The following is a 16284-nucleotide window of genomic DNA, read 5'->3' as shown; positions in this document are numbered from 1 at the left end:
AAATTACACATTTGTTTTCTGTTTTATTCGATCAAAACAACTCCCCCTAATATCGAAATCCAGATTCATGAAATGTAGATCTGTAACAAACAGATCTGGAGCTCCCACCAAATCCAAAACAATATATGATGTAAAAAATTAAAAAAAAAAACCTCATGAATAATACATCTACGTTATATACAGTTGCATTTTGATTAATTACTGGTTTCTAATATAAATACATACTTTTAATAACACAATAAGAAGAGAAAATTCGAATTAAGGTACAATCAGTTACGTATAAGTCTGTTTATTTTTTGTTTTGGTTGCCTTATAGTTGCATTATCGTTTTATTATAGTTTATATATTATGCAGAAATTTAATTTGACGGGGAACAAGAAATAGCAGTTATACATGGTAAGTTTTGTGCAAATAGTTGCATATTAGTTTTATAATGAAATAACATATGCAAGTAGCAAAACTATAATAAAACTACAAAACAACTGTATACAAACTAAAATACAGGAAAAACTCTTTGAACATCAACATCCATGATAAATCTCATTGTTACCCATTTATGATATAAAAATGGACAGGAAACAACTAGACAAAAAACATATTAAAAAAAAAATGCATGAGAAGGTGTTTACACTATTAAAAAACTATGAAAAAACTATTACAAAATGAGAAATAATCAAATGAAGAAACTGAAATGAAAAACAATAAAACATCTGGAAAAACAAAAACAGAAAAAAAAAACAACAAAATAAAACAGAAATTAAGACTAAACAAACGAAAATGAAAAACTCATAAAAAGAACAAATAAATTAAACAAAAAAAAAATAGAAGCCCTAAAAAACCAAACAAAACTAAAAGAAATGTTAAAATGAAAAACCTAAAATAGTAAAATCGATAAACACAAAACACACTAATGTCAAATACGAACAAAATTTCAAAAAGGGGGGAAACGAAAAAGAAACCGAAAATAAACCTGAGATCGAAGACTAGCTCCATCTTAATTATTTTTTGAGCATCATCTTGATGAATTTTTTCCTGGGCAGCAACCTTTGATTTTTTTTAGGAGGAGCTCGCTCACGTTTCGACAATTGAGGAGCAAAATCGGAGTCATCGTCTTATTCCTATTAGCTACAGATTTTAACCCCATTTTAGAACTTTTCTTTGGCACAGGGGAAGGAGAAGAGTTCATCTATGGAGATTTTATTTAAAAAAAAAAACTGAAAAGAAATTGAAAATAATAAAAAAAAAAAAGAAGAAGAAGAGAAAAAGAGATAAGGCAATGATGTAAGGTGTGATTGGTATAAGTCATCAATCAATGACGTGTGTGGTTGCATGGATTGTGTGTGCAAGTGGTAAAAGTGTAATAAAATAAAATTAACGAGTATAAATGTTGGTTTAACCGTGTGAAGATATATATGTAATAAAGTGTGTATTTTGTATTTTTAGTGTAAAAATTTCTCTAATATATGGATAGAACCGATCTAATTCAATATTTAATGGATATTGGATCGATTAGATCATTAAAATTAACTTGATCGAATCAGATGGTAAAATCTAACATCTAATATATAGTAGGATCAAATTTAAATAGACCTAAAAATATTAAATGTGGTCTAATAAATACGTAAACATCCCTAAATAAATTGACATGTATTAACTTAATATATTTGCAGAGAAAAAATTATGTAATAAGACCTGTAATATTTTTCTTTCTTTAAAGTAAAGGACTTGATGTATTGTTTTTGCTAGAATCTTCTGCATGTTAGGTGTTGACATATAATATCAATTATATATTGCAATAATTTGGGCTTTTTATAATTGAATTACACATATACCCTTTTAAATGATTCACATAATAACAAACAATTTACTTCTAAATGATTGAAATTAATAACCAAGTAAACTTTAAAAATGAATTTATAATTTATTATTTAAAAATTATTATTATAACTATATTAGTCAAAAAAAAAATATACACATTATAATTTACTATTAATATATATTCAAGTATTTAACACAAGATATATTATATTAAATAAACAATCTTACATATCAAATTTTATTACAATCCAAAATATATAATAATAATAATACAAAATTTTTAAAATAATCAAATCATAAAATTACAAAAATAATTGTATATATAATATGTATATACTTTAATTAAAGAATAAGATCACGCTATTTTTTAATTAAGGTAATATTTTTAGAAGGAAGAGAGAAAATTCTACTAAAATAGAAAAATGATACTAAAAATGTTATACTAACAAACAAAAGTGGAGCTATATGAGACAAGGGCAATGCTAGGTGTAGACTAAGTAGGGCGGTTACCTCAGATGAAAATATTAAGACCGGTCTTAAACTATTTGGAACTTAGGTACATAAATTTTTTTAGGGCTTTATACAAATATATTTGTGGTCAAATAAAATTAAGTAAGATTGTTTGATGTAGTAGTAAAGATCCTTTTAAAAGTTAAAGAGATCACAAGTTTAACACTCCACACCTTCTTTTTTATTTTTATTACCTTTTTTTTTTTTTTGAAAAATAACTAAAATATTATTGTTGGGATTTGAACTAGAAATTGTGTAATATAAAAATATAATAAGTCATTCTATAAAAGTCACTTTAATATAATTAAATATGTTTTATTATATCTAAGTCTATAATCTTGTTGAAATTTTAAAGTATGGACAAGATATAAAAATATGTAGTCGTCTCACTTCAATTTTTATAGCTTCGCCCCTCATATGAAATAGGAGGTTCTATTTGTGCTCCACTAAATAAAAAGTATACTCTAATATTTTAAAAAAATTAAGTTTAATACAATTTCTTTTAATATTTTTTTAATTTTTTTCTCATATTATTTATGTTAATTTCAGTACTTATTTTAATTTTATTTTCATATTTTTTTTAAAATTGTGTACAATTTTTTTTCTACTAAATTTCACATATATTTTTTTAATTTTTTTTATAATATTTATAATATATTTTATTTTTGTTTAATAGATATTTTTTTTTTTAAGAAATCGATGAATTTAAAAAAAATAAACTAATATAATTAAATATATATATTTAATGTAAAATAAAACTATTGAAATAAGGTTTATTTATAAATTTTTGGGGTGTAAATAAAACTTCTCTATAAGATAAAAATAACATAGAAAGTTTAAATACACAAAATTATAATTTTTATTTATGCAAGGAAATAAAATAACTAAGAAACTAAATTTAAAGGACAATTATGTTTATTGCATAAAATATAAATACATATGTTATATTTTTTAAAATAATAAAAAAAATTATTGACTTATTCATGGCTTAAGGTTTTGAAAGATTTTTAAAAAATGGGTTTTTTCATTTTTACACTTCAATATATATATATATTTTTTTTGTATTTTTACGGAATTTTACACAGAAATACTTATAGCAACGAAATACTGGAGCAACACAAACTGTAAATTTGAAAAAAAAAAAAGTTAAAAAATACTATATGAGGTAATTTCCCTTAAAAAAAAACACTATAATGTATGTATGTAATACACGTTGATTTAGACTAATAAATTTAAAGTAATACAATGTATGAAAAATATGATTTAGACTAATAATTTGTCAACATGTTGAATTTTTAATGAAAAACAATTTATATAGTTTTTTTTATTTTAAATTATTTTAAATTAAAAGTATAATTTGGACTAATAATTTATCGACACGTGATATTCTTTTAGGAATTTTTACATTAATATACTTGATAAGAAAACTAATTACAATTTTAACGTTACTTAAATAATTATTGTGACACGTAAGCAAATAATAACGTCCTCCCACTATGAATGCCCAAACATTATTAACTAAAACAATGGTTAAGAGAAATCAATTGACCTTATTAACTGCTGCATGTGATTACACTCACTTTCCAACAAAAAATAGCTTTATTACTAATGCCAAAATTCTTATACTAAATATTAAAATTTCATCCACTAAAATCCACAATACTTAAGAGGCTAAGAAGAAACTTTTTTTTTGAATGGAAAAATCATCTTTATTAACCATTAAATTCTGCTACCTTAAAAGAGGTAACAAATCAGTTGGAACAGACTCCAAACTGAAACGATGACCAGGGTATAAATTAGCCACTCTAGCAAAGCTATGAGCAACCCTATTTGCTGACCGTTTCACAAAATAAACAGAAACATTAGACAAATCACTTAATAAAGCTTTATAATCTTTAATAATGTTACCAAACAAAGATCTCATATTAATAGCACTTCGTAAAGCTTGAGTCACATTGAGGCAATCAGTCTCCACATGCACACCTGTCCACCCTTTCTCTTTGATCCAGCTGAGGACCTCTTTGACCCCTAAGGCCTCGACAACAACAGGTTGAATGACACCTTGTTTGAGCAAAGAGCCTCCCTCCATGAAAAGCCCTTTATCATCTCTAGCAACAAAACCAATTCCAAAGTTGCGGCTTCCTTCAAAGATTGATGCATCCACATTGACCTTGATTCTATTGATCGGTGGAACTGTCCAACACTCAGTACCGTGACATGTCTGTGAACCAGAGCCCGACGACTCTAATCTAGAGTTCTGAGCATTTCTCCATTGATCAAGGTAACCTTTTACGTACACAATAATATTGTCAGCCGAAAAACTTTTGCCATTCCAAACAAGATCATTTCGTGCTCCCCGAATTGCCCAACAAAGAGTGACCAACAAGCATTTCTGCTCGATATCCGACACCTTAAAACAATCCATACACCAATTGAGAAAAGATCTACCTGTTGAGCAACTTGTTCCAATTCCCACTCTGTTCCATACCAGTTGAACTATCTGACAAGTAATCAGGCAGTGCACAATAGTCTCATCCGCACTATGACAGAGGGGGCAAAGAGAGGAGACATCCACGTGCTTAGTCTTCAGTTGTGTCAATGTTGGAAGACAAGCCATACCCGCCCTCTAGAGTAAATTCTTAACTTTTGGAGGAACTTTTAAACTCCAAAGTTTCTTCTAAAACAAAAAACTTTCTGAATCATCCCACTCCCCGCGTTGCTTCTGAATGAGATTATAAGCACTTTTGACACTATACAAACCCGAAATCTCACAAGACCAAACAAAGTGATCACATGTTTGAGTAAGATTAGTTGGAATGTTGAGTATCAAATCACGATCACGCTCATCAAATAAGTCGTTGAGGATTTCCACATCCCAACCGCCCCCATCTACCCTCATTAGGTTACCAACCATAGCTGTTTGAAGGGCCGAGTATGATGATGTCACATACGGGTGCTCAGGGTAGGGGAGCCATGGTTGTGATAAAACATTGATAAGTCTCCCATCACCAACACACCAACGGGTCCCCATTTTAACAAGTTTTTGGGCTTCCATAATACTTCTCCAAATAAAACTAGGATTATTACCTAGAGAGGCATCCAAAAAAGAACCATGGGGATAGTACCTTGCTTTAAACACACGGCTAGCAAGAGAGTTACCCCAAGTTAGGAGCCGCCAACCTTGTTTACCCAAAAGAGCTAAGTTGAAGTCCCTCAAGTTTAAACCCATACCTCCTCTCCTCTTGGATCGACTTAGTCTATCCTAAGACATCCAATGAATGCCTTTACTTGTTTTGTTAGATGATTGCCACCAGAAACTTGTCATCAGTTGCTCAATGTCACGAGAGAACTCAAGCGGAAGCAGGAACACACTCATAGCATAACTAGGAAGAGACTGAGCCACCGACTTAATAAGAATTTCCTTTCCCGCTCTTGATAGTAGCTTCCCCTCCCAATTCTGAAGTCTTTTCCTCACTCTTTCTCTCAAAAAACTAAGTAAAGCAGATTTATTCCTCCCCATTGTACTTAGCAGCCCCAAGTAAAAACTTCCCTCATCCGCGGGTTGCATATTAAGCAGTTGACAGATTAGAGATCGAGAGCCCATGTCAGTGTTGGAGCTGAAAAAAACTGATGACTTGTTGAAATTTACCTTCTGACCCGATGCCATCTCAAACTTTTGAAGCAGTTCCTGGATGCTTCTGGCTTCCCTTTCAATGGCCTTGCAATAGAGATAGATATCATCCACAAACAACATATGAGACGCCCTAGGCGCACCGTTAGCAACCTTGCATCCATGAATCAAACCCCTCAACTCATACTTGTGAATAATAGCTGAAGGTCCTTCCGCACAAAGAATGAAAAGATAAGGAGACAATGGATCACCCTGACAGATACCCCTAGTAGGAAGAATAGGACCAACTTCTCTACTACCATGTACCATCGTGTACTTAGCAGATGAAACACATTTAAGGATCAAACAAACCCAAACCGAATCAAACCCAAGCTTAAAAAACATGGCCTCTAGAAAACGCCACTCGATACAGTCATATGCCTTACTCATGTCCAGCTTTAGTGTCATAAAGCCTTCTTTCCCTTTCCGTTTACGCTTCAAGTAATGCAAAACTTCGAAGGAAACCATTATGTTGTCTGTTATAAGGCGGCCAGGAACAAACACACTATGTGCTTCAGAAATGATAGAATCCATAAACGGCTTCATGCGATTGGTCATCACCTTAGTTATGATCTTGTAAATTACATTGCATAAAGCAATAGGCCGCAGGTCTGTGATCAAGTTAGGTTTCTTCTTTTTAGGGATGAGAACGATATGAGCATTCCCACGAGTATCCTCAAAGTCGCCAGTTCTAAAGAAACTACACACCGACTCAACTACCTCCTTCTTTACAATAGGCCAACACTTTTGAAAGAAGGCAGGTGTCATGCCATCTGGCCCCGGACTTTTATCTGGGTGCATTTGAAACACCGCCACCTTGACCTCCTTCTCAGAAACCGGTTTTAACAATTCCTGATTTTTCTCCATTGAAACCATCGTAGGAACTTCACTAACAACTTCATTAAGTTCCACATCGGATACAGTAAAAAGAGATGAATAATACTCAAAGATTATACCTGATAAACCATTCTCCCAGTCTACTAACTGCCCTTGTTCATTTTTTAGATGTTGAATGTTGTTGTTCTGTTTCCTGTTTGAAGCCGCAACATGAAAGTATCGGCTATTTTGATCACCATTTTTCAACCAGAATTGCTTTGAACGCTGTTTCCAAAAAACCTCACGTTGATCAAGAACTTCAAATAATTTCTTTTTAGCCTCCCGGTATTGCTGTATAGAGAAAGGATCTCTCTTATTTTTCAAAGAATGGAACACTGCCTTGCAACTACGGATCCGCACCTTGAAGTTGCTTGTGAGTTCCTTTCCCTAATTAGATAAATGCACCGCACAGGAACTGATTTTTCCAACCAAACCAGTCGAGCAAACATTGTTCCAATTTTCCTGGACAATCTCATAACAGTTAGGCTCCTTAAGCCAGGCATTTTCGAACCTAAACCGGGGCTGATAGACTACTTCCTGGGCGATTTTTGGTTCAAGAAAAAGGGGGGAGTGATCTGAAGTAGTCGTTTCCAGATTTGAAAGCTTAGCCGAAGGGAAATTCATGCTCTAAGAATCAGTAACCATAGCACGGTCAAGTCTAACCTCCACCCATTCCCTAGTTCCCTGACTCTTCTCCCATGTAAACGGGTACCCAACCAGCTCAAGATCCACCGGACCACAGTCCTCCAATGCCGAATTAAAACCATTTATTAACCAGTTCGGATATCTTTGACCACCTCGTTTTTCTTCATGACTGATACTGTTATTGATATCACCAATAACACACCAAGGAATTGTGTTATTGTTCGCTAACCATCGCAGTAAATCCCAGGAATTCCGACGAAGAGAGCAGTTTGGCTCTCCATAAAAACCGGTTAGCCTCCAGGTGTATTTTGCATCGGATTCAACCAAAAAATCAATGTAATTACTGGAGAAGCCCAATAGTTTTTCAAACTCATTAAACTTCCATTGTAAGGCCAGTCCACCACCACTACCCTGGGCCTCCACACTAAAAGCTCCTTCAAAGCCCAAATAATTCTTGAGCCACTCAATTCTAGCTTTGTTACACTTTGTTTCACATAAAAAAATAAAGTCGGGTTTCTTTTGAGATACAATCTCTTTAAGGAATTGAACAGTCCATCGGTTCCCAAGCCCACGACAATTCCAACTTAACACATTCATGATGAATGGCGGGCCTATGAAACAGAACTCGCCCCATACAAGTTTTTTGAGTCCTCCACTCCAGTACAATCCATTTGTTCCTCTGAAATGTCTCCAGGCCCATTACAATCCAAAACAGAGTTGGGCCTCCTTCTTTTATTGTCCAAAACCAACATGGTTTGACTTTGTGTACTTGTAACAGGTGGCAAAATATTGTCATCAATCAGTATTGATTTTCCATGCACCATATCCCATTGGATTAAATTCTTATTGACCGAATTACTCACCAAACGAATCCCAAGAATCGTGGGATTCATTGTTCCAATTGGCAGAGAGATTGTAGCATTAGCTGGATTCTGCCCAACATGTCCAGGTTCATTCCCGCCTCTACCACCACTGGCGGAGGAGCCACCAGTTCCACCTGTGTTATCCGACTTCGACACTGCACCAGTTCTCAACCATTGCGTCCCTATAGAATGATGTCTTCTTCTTGGGGCCGCCTTCATGAACAAACTGAAAGGCTTCTCAATACGATCCATTGGAACGTCAAAGAGGCGTGCACAAAATCGTTCCGAATGTCCAAGGATTCTACAAATGAAGTAGAACGTCGGGAGGTCTTCGTATTTAAACACTGCATAGCAGAATTCCCCCCTGTTTTTCCAGTCGCATTTTCTTCTTCAGGGGCAGAGCAACATTAACCTTAACTCGAACCCGCAAATACTCCCTCCAAACTCCAGTAAAATTCCTAGGGTTCGATTCAATGAACGTCCCAATGTAATTCCCAACGTCTCTAGCAACCCGTGCAGACATAAAACCAGAAGTCATTTCATGTAATTGAACCCATAAGTCCAAACGATTAAACGAGTCAAGCCTAGGACTTTCCCCTGGCTTTAACCTTTCAAAGACCAAGGGCACCCGGTGAAAGGTCCAGGGGCTCCCTTCAATGACCCTATCAATATCAATATCATGGCAAAACTGGAACAGAAAATGATTCGGATCCAATTCTTTCACATACATACCTTTTCCTGGCTGCCATAGAGATGCCATCTTATGTTGCATGGCTTGAAAATCAATGGACATATTGGTAAGAAACCGACAAACTAAGCACCATCTATCGTCGATTTCAGAAAGATCATCAACATCATCATCATAGCGCATAATTATATCTTTGTTGGGTTTTATGCCCTAAATAAATCTCATTTTCAATGTAATCCATTTTATTCAACATCAATAAAGAAACAGAAGTATTTTTCATTCATTTGTGTATGTTTTGGTTCACCTTATCAATTGCTTGTCTATTTGATTTATAAATTCATCTGAAACCCTTTTCACATGCTTGATCCTGTTTATTGTGTTGTCAACACTTTGGAAAGTAAACATGACTATGTGAATAAAGTTTCCTAGATTTATCAGACGCAGGGTTTTACTGATATGATAATCTACAACAGAGTTTACTTGCATTTGGAGAAATGCTATGTTCTTTCCAGAGCATTGGTTAAAGTAAAGCTCAGGTTGGGTGCATGGAGTATGTATCGGAAGGGACCGACATTGAACTTTGACTTAGATTTATTAAACTTACCGTAATATCTATTCAAGTCAATATCGCCTAGTTGATCTTAGATCAAATGATCTTAATCCTGTTATGATTAGGCTTAATCTCAAGAGGCTATTCGTGTTCTTTGATTTGTTAGTTAAGCCTACTTTTAGGTCAGAGTGATACGTACATTTTGGGAACACGGTAGTGCAATTGAGTGGGAGCGCTAACATAAACATGGAATCTATAGCTTCTATCTGGCGAATAGTTAGTAAAGGATGATCTCCTTCGAGCTTGACCAAACGAAAATAAATGGTGGAGTACTCATTTCACATAAGCTGAAATATCATTTATACGGGGTTAAGTGTTTTAAGGATAAAATACATTGTAGGGTGTAACGGTAATCTAATCCCTTTACAGTGTAGATCATTCATATAGAGGATCATTGATCAAATTAGGATTATAACAATGGATAACTAATGATGTGTCTATATGGTGGAACATATAGAGCATTCTATATACTGAGATTACAATTCTAAGTTCTATGCGTGGATTCAACGAAGAATTAATAAGTCAGTGAATTTAGGTTATAAGTTCTTGATGTGCTTATTAGAAGCTCGGTTATATAGACCCATGGTCCCCCCACTAGTTGAGATAATATTGCTTGTAAGACTCATATAATTGGTTTTGATTAATCAATTATAATTCTCAAATTAGACTATGTCTATTTGTGAATTTTTCACTAAGTAAGGGCGAAATTGTAAAGAAAGAGTTTTAGGGGCATATTTGTTAATTATGATACTTTGTATGGTGCAATTAATAAATATGATAAATGAAAATATTATTTAATAATTATTTATAGTTATGAAATAATTTGAATTGGCATTTAAATGGTTGAATTTGAAAATTGGCGTTTTTGAGAAAATGAGATGCAGAAATGATAAAACTGCAAAATTGCAAAAAGTGAGGCCCAAATCCATACTGCCATGGCCAGCCACTTTTATAGCATTTATCATCTGATATTTTCATTATTTTAATGCCAAATAATTCAAACCTAACCCTAGTGGAATGCTATAAATAGATAGTGAAGGCTTCAGGAAAATTACACTTTCATTCAAAAAAACCTGAGCCTTCTCTCTCTATACCTGGCCGCCACTTCTCTCACTCTCTCTTCTTCCTTGAGATTTCGAAACACTTAGTGATTAGAGTAGTGCCCACACACATCAAGTGATACCTCAATCATATTGAGGAAGATCGTGAAGAAAGACTTTCAACAAGAAGGAGTTTCAGCACTAAAGAAGGAGAGAAAGAGATCCAGGTTCAGATCTCGATAATACTTTGCGACAGAAAGGATACAAGGGTTAGAGATCTGAACAGAAGGAGTCATATTATTCTGCTGCACCCAATGTAAGGTTTCCAATACTTTATATGTGTTTATTTCATAATCATTTTAGAAGTTCATATTTAGGGTGTTAATCAACATACTTGTGAGTAGATCTAAGATCTTGGTAAAATAATTTCCAACAACTGGCCTCAGAACCATGGTAATTGATTTGCTTGCAAGAAATTTGGACTTAAAACGATTGTTTGATGTGTTATTTGATGATTGATTGATGTTTGTGAATTTTCGTGAAAAATAATTGAATATCTGTTTCTGGAATTATTTTTATTGGATAGTATGGAAAAAATTAAGCAATTTACTTTTTTACAGAACTCAATTTCGATTTAATTTGAATTAGTTATGATTTTTTGAAGTTTCGAAAAAAATCAGGAATCGTGCATCACCACACGCGCGCGCGGACGAAGGGCAACCTTCGGACAGCACGCGTTCAGACATGGTTTCTTGTCTGAAACCGAGCTTCCATGCACGGAGAGTCTGCTGGCAGCCTCCTGCGCCGAGTTCCCTCGCCCATGCACTCCCTGTTGCGCGCGTGGACAGTATGCAATGCATAATGTCCGTACAACTCGCATTTTTTTCGTTTTTCTTCGTTTTTTTATGCTATTTCATGGATTTAACTTCCGATTTTTTGTGTAGTTCTGTATTTAGACATTTACTATTCCTAATTCAATTCTAAATATCATAATTAAATTAATTATTTTTTTAAATTAATTCATGATATTAGTGTAATTTGAATTTGAAAATAGTAAATATCTATCTTTTTTGCTTAATTATCTATCTTATTTTTAAATTTGATTATATCTTATCTTATTTTTAAATTTGATTATATCTTATCTTATTTTTAAATTTAAGGTCAGATTTTAAATTTTAAATTAAATATTATTTTTTTTTTTAAATAATTTGACCTTATTTAAATTTAAAATAAGATAACTATAATCATGTAATTTTAAATAGAAGTAAGATATTTTGCTAACTTTTTTAAATTTTGTTATTTTATTTATTTAAATCAAATCATAAAATCTGAAAAAGATATTTATTTATCTTTTTTATTTTTATTGAATATTTAATTTATAAAATAACATTAAATTTTTAAAAGGTAGTTAGCAAATTTTTGAAATGATATTTAGGTTAGTTGAAACCTAATTTTTCAAAATTGTAGGTTTAATTTTAAATATTATTTTATTAATTTCGAAAATATTTAAATTTTGATTTTATTTTAATATTTTTTTGAAAATAAATTTTTTTTATTTAATTAATTTTTCGAAATTATTTATTTAAAATTAAATAAATCCTACATCCAACTATCCAGCTAACCTTGTTGCAGGAGTATGCGTTTTAGCTTCTTTGTAAGTTTTTAAAACCTATTATTGCTTGATTGCAAATAGCCATGGTTAACTTGTTGACAGATCCAATGATCTGATTTTAACTCATGGCTCCCTTGGTCAAGTAAATAATTTGTAACATGTATATTTACAAGCTTCTTTCATCTGTGTATGACCTAGCAACATGATAGGATCCATCCAAATTGTGCGCCTGTGTGAGCCTATGTGTTTAATTTTATTATAGATGCATATAGGTTGTTGTTGCTAATAAAATATCATAGTTTTTGATAGATTTTATTTAGGCCCATTTAGTTTTGGGCCTATTCAATTAATAACAGTTGTTCATTTTAAGGTTAAATTCCTCTCTTTTGGGCCTTGTGTGAGAGTTGGGAGCCATAGAAGTGGGTACGACATACTGAACCCAGCACCCCCTCACATGAACAACCCCAATTGTGAAGGCCCATTTGCCTCATTTGAATAACTGTACTAGGTTAATTAAATTAGTTTAACCTAATAAAATTGATTAGCAACATAATTAATTTCATTTATTTTGAAATTAATTTAAGAAAACCATAGTTTAAAGAATTTTTTTATTCTAAGCTAAACTATATGTATTTTCTTGTATTTAATTAAATATAGAATTATAACCATCTAGATTCAATCTGAAGCTTAATTTAAATTTTTCATTAAGTATTCTTATTTAAGTTGATATTTAGCTATCTATAACTAACCAGCTTAAATCTGAATATCTTTTGGATTTAAAATTTCAAAATTAAGTTGAGGAATTTTAGGAATTGGTTATTAAGATTCTTTAGATATTTTTTAAGTTGATATTTTTTTTCAAATATAAACTTAAAATGGAATATTTTAAATTAAGTGGTTACAACTTAATTTTAATTTAATTAAATCTATTTTGAAAGACATTTAAGTTAATTTTTTAGATTCTTCTAAAACAACTTAAACAAGATATTTTTCAAATTTGTTCCATTTTTATTCGAATTTATTTTTCGAATTTAAATAATAATTGAAATTTAATTAAAGTTGATTTTTTAATTAAACCAACTTTAATTTGTAATTTTTCATTATTATAATACAGAATAAATGATTATACAAAATACATATTTTTAAATAATGAGCTTTAATCAAAAGATATTCGATCTCCATTGTTGGTCTTACAATTGTTAAATTTTTTCAATATAACCTCGAGACGCTAGACTTCGTCCCCCTATGGATGGTTATTCGTTGAAAACTTTTAACACCGTAAGATCTCATTTGATAAGTGTTTTGTGAGTTTTCGTCTCTATTAGACTCTCCCCTACGGTGACTACTTAGAGATAAACTCATAAAACATGAAACAATGGTGAAAGCTCATAAAGTGAGAATAACCTTGACTCTCGCCTACCGGGACAACGTTGGATTCTCATTTTGATCGAATAAAAGGTTGCTAAAATGGTTTTATTTTAGATGAGCTGACTACTCTATTCAACTAATGTTATCTTTGACTCTCGCCTACCGAGACACTGTATTTCATTATGTTGGAAACCTTGGAAAATAAACTATGTTAGATTTAGTATTTTTATAACATATGTGATTATTTGTTATTTTCTAAACTTGTGTATGAATTTGAACCAAAATCTTACTTCTGTTTTATTGATGTGTTGTAGTGCCAATAACCCTCATCCCATTCCACTCCTAGTTAATATCTTAGCAATTGAACTTGAAGTTATAAACTCTTTGTCAGAGTAATACTTCACATATGCTCATGATGGACATTAAATTCCAGAAGCGAGTAAGGCCGGGAATTGTTCACTCTGAAGAGCAAATAGTTCATAACTCCATAAATCCTACTACTTCAAGCTTAGTTGAGAAGATAAGAGAAAGTGATTCCACTTCCTCAAGTTATACTTCACAACAAAATGAACCAGCAAGAACAACAATTAACAAACGAATAAGCAGTGATGCTTTAGTCTTCGAATCATGTGTGTTAGAGAATGATAAATCCATTTGGATTCTTGATTCTGGGTCTACAAACCATGTAAGTTGTTCATTGCAATTGCTTGAGAATGGGAATTATTTGAAATCTGGAGAGTTGAAACTTAAGGTTGGTAATGGCGAAATAGTTTCGGTTAGAGCTAGAGGAAAAGCAAAACTCAAGTTTCAAAATAGAATTTTGGAATTAGACAATGTCTTATACATTCCAAATTTCAGTAGAAACTTGGTTTCTGTTTCATCCTTACAATTGCAACAATACAAATTAGATTTTTCGAGTTCTGGTTCTACCATTTCTCGAAATGACATTCAGATTTGTGTTGCATCCATGGAACAGGGGCTTTATGTTCTTAGACCAGAAACACCATTTGCCCTACATAACGAACTTTTTAAAGTAGCTAAACCTAGAAACCACAAAAAGCAAAAGATCGATGATGATAATGAAACATATCTATGGCATTTACGTTTAGGTCATATAGGCTTTGATAGACTCAATAGGCTAACCAAAGACGGTCCATTGAAAAATATCGTCTTAGGTGAACTTCCAATATGCGAGTCCTGCCTGGAAGGAAAAATGACTAAACGTTCTTTCTCTGCAAAGGGAGAGCGTGCCAAACAACCTCTAGGGTTAGTGCATTCCGATGTCTGCGGACCTTTGAATGTAAAAGCCCGAGGTGGTTATGAGTATTTTGTCACTTTCATTGACGATTACTCTAGATATGGACATATTTACCTTATGCATAAGAAATCTGAAACATTTGCAAAGTTTCAGGAATTTCACGCATTGGCTCAAAACCAATTAGGTAAAACATTAAAGATCTTGCGAACTGATAGGGGTGGAGAATATATGGATATGCAGTTCAAAGATCATTTAATTGAACTTGGAATTGAATCCCAATTAACCGCCCCTAGCACTCCACAGCAAAATAGAGTTGCAGAAAGACGGAATCGCACGCTTTTGGAAATGGTTAGGTCCATGCTTAGTTTTTCAACTCTACCTACGTCCTTCTGGGGATATGCAATTCAGATGGCAACCGACATTTTAAATGTTGTTCCATCTAAATCAATCCCTAAGACACCCTTAGAACTATGGATTGGTCGTACACCTAGTTTACGCCATTACAGAATCTGGGGGTGCCCTGCTCATGTCTTAAGAAAGAAAGACGGCAAACTTGAGTCACGAACTGAAGTTTGCATGTTTGTCGGTAATTCTAAAGAGACTAGGGGTGGACTATTTTATAGTCGCAAGGATGATAAAGTGTTTGTTTCCATAAACGCCACTTTCCTTGAAGATGACTATATTAAAAATTTCAAATCACAAAGTAAAGTAGTGTTAGAGGAAATGCTTTCAAATATAAATCCTTCCAATGTTCCGTCCTCTTCCACTCGTGAAGAGGACTATCCCACTCCCTCAGTCGAACCAACTGAGAAAATTACTACCAAAGTTCCTGTTCAGAAGATCACCGCTCCTCGTCGTAGTGGGAGGGTTTCTACAAAACCAGCTCGTTATGGCTTGGATGGTGAAATCAATATGGTCGTTGGTGACGGTATTGAAGATGATCCATTAACCTATAAACAGGCAATGGCAAGTCCGCAATGAAAACAATGGTCATCCGGCATGGATTCAGAAATAGATTCCATGAAAAATAACAATGTGACAGTCAGTAGTCCCGTGATCCGTAAGGGGAAACACCGGGTAAGCTGTGCAATCCCACACCGCCTGGGGAAGGTAAAGTGGGATGATTCTGAGACTGTGTAGGTATGGGACTACACAGTTGAAGAGAGCTTAAATGGATTGATTGGTACTACCTATGTCAACAAGGTGCATCTTGTTTTTTGGTAGCCCATCTCGAAAGAACTCTACAGTTAAGCGTGCTTGGCTTGGAGCAATTTTAGGATGGGTGACCTCCTTGGAAGTTTTCCCAGGAAGCGTGTGAGTGAGGAC

The 16284-nt window shown here is 33.2% G+C and overlaps 1 protein-coding gene across 1 annotated transcript; it reads right to left on the bottom strand.

The window, feature by feature from the left end:
- Positions 1 to 4057: 4057 nt before the first annotated feature.
- On the bottom strand, positions 4058 to 4945 carry LOC115723903 (uncharacterized). The gene has a single exon (XM_061109199.1). The coding sequence runs from the start codon at positions 4943 to 4945 to the stop codon at positions 4058 to 4060; it is 888 nt and encodes a 295-aa protein (XP_060965182.1).
- Positions 4946 to 16284: the final 11339 nt, after the last annotated feature.

The sequence above is a fragment of the Cannabis sativa genome, chromosome 2 (genome assembly GCF_029168945.1).
Source record: "Cannabis sativa cultivar Pink pepper isolate KNU-18-1 chromosome 2, ASM2916894v1, whole genome shotgun sequence".
NCBI lineage: Eukaryota > Viridiplantae > Streptophyta > Magnoliopsida > Rosales > Cannabaceae > Cannabis > Cannabis sativa.
This window is presented reverse-complemented; position numbering and strand designations above follow the sequence as displayed.